Raw genomic sequence first — 10909 nt, 5'->3', positions numbered from 1 at the left:
AATGAATGAAAGAGAAACAATATATCATATATACCATATTTTACATCAGAATTACTTATATCATATATATGTCTTGATCGATCTCAATTGTGTAACTTATGGACGATCGATGTATCGCCGCTTCACCATACTAACATCGGATTCCGAAGCATAGTCAACATCAATCATCCAAATCATACACACATGATGCCAAATATAATTACTCGTTTATTCTTTGATTCATTCTATCTTTTAATCATATTAATACAGAAAATACAGAAACTAAACAGCTATCAGATGCATGGTTTCGTAACCAGTCTCTGATACCACTGAAGGAGAATAGCGATCCAAAACACAGCAAAAATAAAAAATATTCTCCTTTAGTGATCCTTAAGAATGAGCATGATCAGTGATAAAATCATTACCTCTTGTGGCGATTGAAACCCTTGATGGAGATCGAATGAGTGATCACGAACGTTGAATGGTGACAATACCTCTACTCAGTCCACACGAACGGATTCCTTCAGTCTCAGTGCTAGCTGCTACGAGTGAAGACTTTGAGTGAGTGAGTGAGTGAGTGAGAGAGAGACAGAGAGAGAGAGAGAGAGAGAGAGAGAGAGAGAAACGAAATTTCAACTACACAAATGCTTCTGCACAAGGGTTCTATTTATAGAACCAGTTGTGTTGACTGCAAGCTAAAAAAACCCACTTAAGTGTATGTGACCTATATCTTATAATATGCCAAAACCACTTAAGCGTGTGGTACCTTACCATATTTCGTATTCTACTTAAGTACACCGTACCTTACGATGTTCTACAATTCACTTAAGTGCACTGTACCTTACGATGTTCCTTATTTACTTTATCTCTCATCAATCTGTCCTTTTGTGTGTGACCCTGTAGGTTTTTGCGACATTAGCAATTATATTAAATCACGTATTTAACATAATAAACAGTCAGCGGTATCTAGCAACACATCACTGCTACTCAAGACACGAAAATGTCATGTGATCTAACAAATCCTTTTGTGATAATACTCATGTGTATAATTACCCTTTTCCCCCATGTCTATATTAAACACAAGGAATAGATCGTGTCATCCTTGTCCAGTTCAATATTGGGCCCGTAGACATTTATCCTGTTACGCAGGATGGGCAAATTCCATCTAGGTCACTCATGTCCCTCAACATGCTTCGTGGAGTACCCATCAACTGTCTTTATGGTCATCCAGTTATAGACAATGTTTGATCAGCAATAAAGCACTTGACTCTACATCTAGGGTCCATAGTGGTTTCAAGTCGAAGGGTGGTATACACCACTATCACCATGAGAATAACTTATGACACTTTGCATAACATTTTATATGGTATTCTCATGGCGGGTCAATCCAGTATAAATATTACTCCTAATATTCATACTTATGTTTAAGACTTGATAACTCCTTATCCATGATCCATGAGATGTGATCATTAGTCTATATACATAATAGTCTTAATGCTTTAATGTTATCCCACTTCACAACAAAGCTCGACTACGGATACTTTAAGAATATTGTCCTTATGTTTAATGGGATCTCATGATTAAGTCACACTTGATACATTAAACGAACTATCTATTCTAGGGACTTTATTAAACAAACATAATAAATAAAAAGCCTTTTATTATTAATAAATAATTCGATACAAGTACCAAAAGTATTGACCTCTAGGGCTTACACCAACAAGTACATCAATTTCCCTAGGTCTAACACAAGGGTTAGTATTTCATATGTGCCCAAAATTAATTTAAAAGAGTATCTCACCTAAAAAACATTAACAACAGTAAGAAATTGAATATCATTATAGATCAAAAGGTTCATATAAAGTCAAATCAACATATTACCCAACAATATTGAAATAAGTTCATCATAACACAACCTAACCTATATGAGCTTAGATACTCATAATTCAGATCATAATACCACAATTGATAGATGAAAATAATATATGAATTCCTTTGAAGTAATGGCCTCCAATGGCTTCAAATTCCCTAAATATCTCCTTTGGTGCTCTCCAAAATTTGTAACCCTTATCAAAGTGCAAAAATTCCCCTTAAAAAGAGCTCAAAATATATCAGATGCGTCAGAAAAAGCCCAGAAAAAAGGACCATCATGCGCGTGATGACTTGCATCACGCGCGTGATACATCTTTTATGGTCCTATCATGTGCATGATGGTGTATGTAATTTCTCCTGAAACTGCACTCTTTTACTCCCCCTTTCACCCAAATTTTCACTAAGTCCACAATCTTCACACTGAGCTATTTTTTCCTCATTCTTTGGTCGTTCTTCTTCTTTTTAGCTCATCTTTCACTTGTTTTGATCTGATTCTTCGACTAAATTCATGCAATGTTGGACTGTCATCACACACTCCCAGGTATGAATCAAGTAAAAGCAAATGAACTTAGGCTTAACCACATGGTCCCCGCGCCCCTTTTGCCCCATCTCACTCCCTATTTCTTTTTCACCCCCTCGAAGAGTATAACTTTATTTCTTTATTTTTCTTAGCAAATTCCTTTTTTAAAATCTTTTTTTAATACATCCAAATCATTTTAATCATCATTAGATTTAGTCATTAGGGTAATTAGGATTGGATCTCCTAAATTTGACTTAATTTTATATCTGATTATATTAGATTCAATTGGGATTATGGTTAATATTATTAACCTTGTTTTTTCTCTTTTTCAGTATCTATTAGTTCATAATTCATGATTGTTTGCTTGATTTTTTTTAATGGCTTGAACTATAATCTCTTGCCTGTTCCCTTAGGTTTTATTCAATTAATTGATTTGATTAATTAATTGAATTAGAAAGACTTAGGACTTGTACAATACATATTCCTTTAGTTCAAATACAATCCCTCATTCTAAAACCCTAGAAGATAGGAAAATTAATGCATGACAACATCAAGCTTCATTCTCCATCTTTGGTATCATATCTCATTCTTTCAATCATCTCTCTCTCTCTCTCTCTCTCTCTCTCTCTCTCTGTGTGTGTGTGTGTGTGTGTGTGTGTGTGTGTTCATTCAAGACTAAAATCAAATTTGCAAATAAACTTGATCCAACGTAAAGTATTAAGCATAAAACATTTAACAAATATGATGTGAATTTTCCGAAAAAAGGTCAATCTCAGGAAACGACGGAAAGGGAGAAAGAGATGAAAAATGGTAGTAAATCGAATGAAGGTCATGGTTGTGCAGTCGAATAGGGGATGGAGTTACATGATAGAACTCATCTAGGGTTTCTTTGCGAGTTACTTTTTGAATAAATTTGGAGCGAAAGACTTTGGAAGATTGCATCTATGTTTTCATATGTGTTTGATATTTTAAAAACAAAATTAAAAATAATATGATTTTATATGCTAATGTATTATACTATTTTTAAAAATTTTAAAAATATATATCAAACACATTTTAAAATATAAACGCAATCCTCCAAATTCTTCCCCTCCAAAATCCTAAAAAAGCAACTCTGAAACAGGCCTATAGGGTTTCTAGAGTTTCTAGTGAATGATGTTTTTAGAATGTTAAGGATTTGGGAAATACTATCTCCACCCTAGTGAATGATGTTTTTATAATGTTTAAATGTCACCAATTTAAATTCGTGCTCTTGCAATTTAATATCTTTGCACAACTACCAATTCAATTGATTTAATAGAACAAGTTCAATTATAATTAAACGAATAAAAAACTCATAATAAAAGATTTTTTTTTGCAATTTATACCAAGTTATGCCAAGATAATTATAAAACAAACTAGTATTATTAATTCTAAAAATATAGTTATATTAACTCTAATTCAACAATATTTGCAAAAATCGTCATTTATCTTAATCCCTAATTTAATGACTTATACATAGTTCCACAAATAAATTGAAATTAAAAATAAAAACTATAAATAATTCTGAAATTAGAAGTCATTGAAAATTTAATATTAAACTTTCACTCTTCTTAAATTAAGAGAAAAACATAAGTTATCGATTTCAGAATGACAAAACATCCACACTGTAACAAAACTTTGATTCACTTTCAAATTACTTTGAAGAATTTCTGCCACATAACTCCATTGAAGACATAATACTTTTTACTCTAAAATTTAAACATCGTGTTAAATGATTTTCCTTACATGTCAAATACAACAACATTTATTCCTTCTTAAACATCTTCGTCTATTTTCAACGAGGGTGAAAAATATTTTTCGACTTGACTTTTCTTCAAACACAACCTATTTTGATATAAGTTCAAATCACTCGGTGATAGTTTTTTCTCAAAAGGTTTGCAACATACAATATTATTGTTTGGTATGCCATGAATATTCGGAATATCTGGAGGATTATATTCATTTTCTATAGCAACATTAAGAATATTGTTTTGAAGCATTGGACGAATATTGTTGATGTTGATGATGTTTCTTTCACAAATCGGTTTTTCACCAAAAGTTATTTTCAATTTTATCTCATTCTCTTTTTGGACTAGTGTTTGCAGTAAAACAAGTGCTTCAGCAACTTCATGTTCATCAGAAGTAAAGTCTATGAGATAAAGATCACATGCTTTTTGTTTCAACTTTCTTTGATTCCGATGTCGATATTCTAAGTGTTTAAATTATGGCTTGTGTTTGTTCTTTTGGCTAACTTGTGATCTATTTAAAGATGTGAATTTGCAAAGATTTAGTATTGACTTCAAATAACAAATTTCCAAAGATTGTGCATGATCTTTTTTAACACGAGAGAATATGATGGTGCAGCACAAAACAATATGAGTTTCTGTTAGATATGATCATATATGATAAATTTGAATTTAATTTTAAACAAGATAAATTTGTTTTCAAATATATTAAGATTAAAATAATTAATTAAATCGTATCTTTCAAAAGATATACACTTAAATATATTAAAAATTACAAAAATATTATATATATATATATATATATATATATATATATATATATATATATATATATATATATATATATATATATATATATATATATATATATATATATATATATATATATATATATATATATATATATATATATATATATATATATATATATATATATATGAACTAATGGCAAATTAATATTGATTTTTCTTGAAAGACTATATTTGTTATAACATATCAAAAAACAAATATCAATTTACATTTTTTTCTCAAAAATATATCAAACTACATATTTTAAGAATTTTTATTTTTACAACATATTTTAAGATTTTTTAATATCAATCAATATCAATACAAATATAATGCTAATATTTTTATGCCACACTAGTACTTAGTCTACTTAATAGATACCTACAAAAAGGTGCATGGAGAATTTAAAATTGAAATTGAAGAGGAGGATGTCGAGTTAGAGTTAAAAGTATGGGAATCCTCATTGATATTGTACGTTCTGGGAGGGGATCTGAGCATGAATGCAGTGAAACAATTTATGATGAAGACATGGAACTTTTCACAGTGACCAGATATGTTCTATCATAATGAGGGTTACTTCATCCTCAGGTTTGTATCGCACATGGACAAAGATGATGTGTTGATGAAAGAACCATACACCATCACGAATATGCCTGTATTGTTGAGAGAATGGACATCTGGTTTCAATTTGAAGCAGGATACGCTCACTACGCCAAAAACTGGAATAGACAGCGCACCTTAGAGGGCGCTTTATTACAAAAGCGCACTCTAAAATGAAGCGAAAAAATAAGGAGCGAACAACTGGAATAGACAGCGCACTTTAGAGGGCGCTTTTGTAATAAAGCGCTCTCTAAGGTGAAGCGAAAAAATAAGGAGGAGATAGAGGGACAACAATACAGGGCGCTTTTTAGAAAGCGCCCTCTAAGGTTACCCTTAGAGGGCGCTTTTAAAAAAGCGCTCTATAAGTCCATGTGCATTTCCAGTTTATAAAGCGCTTTTGGAAAGCCTTAGAGAGCGCTTTCATAAGCGCCCTCTTAGGCCCCCTTTAGAGGACGCTTTTTTTCCACAAGCGCCCTCTAAGATCCCCTTTAGTAAACATTAAAATTATAACATACTGCGCGTTTTGTTATTTCACTCTCTGTTATTTTCGTTCTTTTTCACGTTAGGGTTCTCACTGCTACGATTTTCGCTACTTCTAAGGCGTTCTCCTTCCACCTCTGTTAGATCTACGACGTTTCCTCCTTCTATTAATTCGTTGTTAGCTGTTCGATTTTGACACCATAGGTATTTTTCTAATCTTCATATTACTTGGTTTCTCTTTTGACGTTCGCTATTGTTCATTTTTTGTTTCATTTTTCTTGGTTCATATTTATCAGACCATAATCTGAACAATATTTACATGTCATTTAGGTTCTTGCTACGATTTTAACTTTGTGGTTAGCAGACAAATCTGGTCGTCGGCTTTTACTTATTGTGAGTATGAGCTTTTTCGATAATTTTTGCATTCACATTACTATTTGTTTGGAGGGTAATAAGAGATTAATCAAAATCTCCTATTGCAGGTTTCTTCATTTGCAATGGCTTTGAGTCTTTTGGTTGTTTCAATATCATTCTACTTGAAGGTAATAATAATTTTTTTGTTTGTTATATTTTTTGAACATTTTTTTTTGTTTATTTTTATATATACATAATACATTAACTAGATATTACACATGCATTCATGCATAAATGTTCAGAAATTTGTAACACAGATTCACAGGATTATATATCAGTAAATTCTTCTTTATATTTTTGGTTTTTTATATGGATAATATATTTTATGTTGAATTTGCTCTCAGGAATATATATCACCAGATTCTGATTTATATGCGACATTGAGTCTCGTATCGGTGGCTGGAGTTGTGGTGTGTAAATACAACTTTATTACACAAATGATGGTTTCTATTGTTTTTTCCCTAACTTCATTATTATAAACTTTCAATTTCTTTCAGGTCATGGTTATTGCATTCTCTCTGGGATTAGGAGCAATGCCATGGATTATAATGTCTGAGGTACAATTTTCTTCAATAATAATATGCATGACAACCTTATATGAACAAATCTTTGTTGTAATATAATGTGATAGTTGATGTGTTGAATATATTTTACATAATAGATTCTTCCGATTAACATCAAAGGCCTAGCTGGAAGTTTTGCAACACTTGCCAATTGGTTCTTTTCCTGGTTGGTTACATTAACAGCAAATTTGCTCTTGGATTGGAGTTCGGGAGGTTTGTGTGCATTGCCTATGTTAATTTTCTATAAATATCTATTGTTTCTAACCAGAAGCTTCCTATGTTTTTATCAGGAACCTTCACAATATATACTGCAGTGTGTGTTTTCACAGCAGGATTTGTTGACATTTGGGTCCCCGAGACAAAGGGAAAAACTCTTGAAGAAATACAACAGTTTTTCAGATGAAGTTTCCTTTTGAGTAGCACTTCAGCTAGTGTTCACTCATGTATTCACATTTATTTTTTTTCTTCTGAATCAACTCAATTCATTTTTGTGCTCTTTGGTCTTGTTAAATATGAAAAATACCAAAACAGTGTGATTTTCTAATCTAGCAGCATACTTGCATTTTTGTTGTAATTGATTGATTATAAACAAATAAATGAAAGAGAGTGGTTATTATACATTTCAATTAGAGTAGCAGTGGTTTCGGTTCATGACATTTCAAATAGCAAGAGGATCATATAAACAATAAGCATATATCAGTATTTGTATTTTAATATTATAAAAGCATAAAAAGAACCTTTAGTTGCTCTTGTGAATTATAACAAGCAGCTGTATGCCATTTTCTTCTGGTTACCTCTTGTGGCTGCAACATAACCTGAAATGAGAATATGGTCACAGAGACATGTGATGCATGTAAATGTTAAATAACCACCCACTTTAGAGGGCGCTTTCCAAAATAAGCGCCCTCTAAACCCTTTAAATTTCCATTTTAGAGGGCGCTTTCCAGTAAAAGCACCCTCTAAACCCTTAAAGGTTTCCACTTTAGAGGGCGCTTTCCAGTAAAAGCGCCCTCTAAACCCTTAAAAGTTTCCACTTTAGAGGGCGCTTTCTTTAAAAAGCATCCTCTAAAGTGGCCCTTAAAGGGCTTAAAGAGCCACTTTAGAGAGCGCTTTCACCAGGAAAAAAAGCGTTGTCTTTACCTATGCCAGCGCCAGATTAGAGGGCGCTTTAAAGCGCTGTTATAGACCAAAAAAAGCGCCCTCTTTTCCCTTATTTGGCGTAGTGGCTGCAGACATTGCCGATTTGGATCAAATTTCCCCAACTCCCTCTGCATTTATAGGGTGCAAAAAGTTTAAGTAAAATTGGGAGTGCTATTGGAACACCTTTGGTCATAGATGAGTGCATGACTAACAAACTTAGGGTTTCCTATGCCAGGATTCTGGTGGAGGTGGACATCACTCATGAATTAACGACAAGGAGGGGAAATTCTGAAGTAACCTATGGAGTATGAGTGGAAACCTCCCTTCTGTGAGAAATGTCAGAAGGTTTGGCACAAATGTGAGGCCAAGACTCAGAAGCATTGGAGACAGAAATCCAAAATGCCAATAGAAGGTAAGCCAATAATCATAGAAGATGAGATCCCATCTAAAAAGCTAGCTCAAGTGGAAACATGGAACACAAAAAGGGGGAGTGGCACCAAGTGAGTAAATCCGGAAGAGACAAAGGTAGAGTTCTACAAACTGTTGATTCATCAACAACATTTTAATGTGCAAATGGTTTTTAGGCTTTGGAGATTTTGAATGATACTCTAATGCCCCAAGATAGTGGTCAATGATTGTTGCTTGAAATGATTGATACTCTATTTCCCCCCTTAATTACAACCCTAATCTCCATGATATTATCCTTCTCTTGATTAATATTTGTAATAGTTGTACCCGTAATTTTAGTAAAAGATCTCATAATTGGTGCAATAAATAAATCAACAATAAATGTTGGTATCGTCTTTGCTATGTTTACCATTTTTTATTTTTCTCCGACATGGCTTTGACGATATACTATCTTGTGAGATGTCCATAACAATCGCAGGTAGAGAATATACAACGGAGTCCTTCATATTCCATTTGATACCAGAAATTTCTCATTCAAACTTTACCACAACCGATTTATTGAGATCAATTTGGATGCATGCACATGTGAATCTTCCTCTCCGAACATTCAACGTATTACTATCAACCTTAACAAGCATGTCAGTTGTAGCTACTAAGGATAACAATATACTCTCGTCATAATATAACACATTGAAACCCGAGAAGTGAATCAAACCATAGTTTTATCTATCTTTGCAGTAGGGGGAGCAAACTCCGGAGTCCAACATTGCAATGTTAAATAGTGATTGAATATCATCCAAGGATCACCCTCAATAACAATGGATCGATCAGCCTCTAAGTCGTACTTCACCATGAAGAATCTATTACCAATACCCATGATCTCAAATCCTCCTTTTAATTTCCATAAATGTTCTAGTATATTCATATGAAACCCTAAGCTTTTTCTTAAACGGTTCACAACTATAAGCCTTCAAAAACATGATCATCAATATGTACCATATGATGTAAATGATTGTCATTATGATATTCAAGCTTAGCAATTTTCTCCTTAATAAAAATCAACCATAGATCTTGGTGTGTTGGTTGTATTTTGGCTCATCACTTTATCACGAAAGAAGACCTTAGGTTGTTTATCATTCGGTGACTTGTGCTCGAAACCAGCTGCAACCGCATTCTAGCGGTTTTAAAAAAATCAAATTTTGTATTTAACAAAAATTAATAAATTTTTTGAAATTTAAGTATTAAAATAGAATGTGTAATAATAGAAGGAAGGGTTTTCATATAGATAGATTGTTCTTGTTCTTGTTTCACTTCATGCTATCATTACCAATGTAATTATCTCAGAAAATTAAAAAAAAAGACAATTTTGTAGTTTATTGTTTGATTCATAGATAAATTTCTTTTTTTCTTAGTTGACCTTAGAGTTTCCATATAGATAGATGAACTTGCCATTGTCTTTGCCAGTGTGAAATATGATATTTGAGAGAGAAAAAAACATTCATTATCATCTATTATTGCTTGGCACATGTTATAGTTATTTATATGAAATTCTCACATGTTTCTTATGTTGAAACAATTAGATGCATTCAAAATCTATAGATTGTTCTTGTCCCTTACTTCAACAACTAAAGATTTTTTTCTCAAAGAATCTTGTTTTTCCTTTATAGTTAGAGATAGTACATATATGTCTTCTGTGTGACCAAAATAGAACGTCTGCTGATATGTGTATTTGTTGAATGATGCAAGTGATAATTCTATGATCAAACTTAAGAACCTTCAAAGTACATACAATTGCCATTTTTTACTTCAATGACAAGAAAAGAATCTTGTAGAAGAACCATTCTTACAATATGAAAGCAAGACAAGCTAATGTTTAAGTAGTGATGTCGATAATGGAGTAATATACTTGTTGTTCTTTACTGCATTGAAAATGGATTTTCATGTGATTAATTGTATGTCTTTGAAACCTGCTAGGGCCAATTTTTAGTTTTTTTTTCATGTTTTAAGATTTCAAAGCTTAAAAAAATACAAAAACATGTGGAATTTTAAAATTTTAAATTTTTTTTAAAAAAAAATTAGCAACTTTTTTAGTTTAGTAATTCAATTTCGTTTTGAATTTTTTAAACATGTTAATAACAATATATAAGTACTAAATATTAAAAATAAAAATTCATTCATTATTTTTTTAAGTGGCTAACAGCTTTTGCAATATGATTTCCTTGCAAGCTACCAACTCAACTCACTTAAACAAACAAAAAAACTCATAATAAAAGTAAAAGTTATAATTTATATCAAGATAATTATAAGACAAACTAGTATTCTTAAAACTAAAAATAAAGTTATATTAAAACTAATTCAATAATACTTGTAAAAAAATT

At 31.9% G+C, this 10909-nt stretch overlaps 1 protein-coding gene across 1 annotated transcript; it reads left to right on the top strand.

Moving 5' to 3' along the window:
• The first annotated feature begins 5376 nt into the window (after positions 1-5376).
• LOC127081660 (sugar transporter ERD6-like 6) lies at positions 5377-7386 on the top strand. Its single transcript, XM_051021894.1, has 7 exons — positions 5377-5469; positions 6337-6399; positions 6489-6548; positions 6765-6830; positions 6918-6977; positions 7082-7196; positions 7274-7386. The coding sequence occupies exons 1-7, from the start codon at positions 5377-5379 to the stop codon at positions 7384-7386; spliced, it is 570 nt and encodes a 189-aa protein (XP_050877851.1).
• The last annotated feature ends 3523 nt before the right edge of the window (positions 7387-10909 follow it).

The sequence above is a fragment of the Lathyrus oleraceus genome, chromosome 5 (assembly GCF_024323335.1).
Source record: "Lathyrus oleraceus cultivar Zhongwan6 chromosome 5, CAAS_Psat_ZW6_1.0, whole genome shotgun sequence".
NCBI classification, from domain to species: Eukaryota; Viridiplantae; Streptophyta; class Magnoliopsida; order Fabales; family Fabaceae; genus Lathyrus; species Lathyrus oleraceus.
Note: the sequence above shows the minus strand (reverse complement) of the source record. Positions and strands in the feature narration are given on the sequence as shown.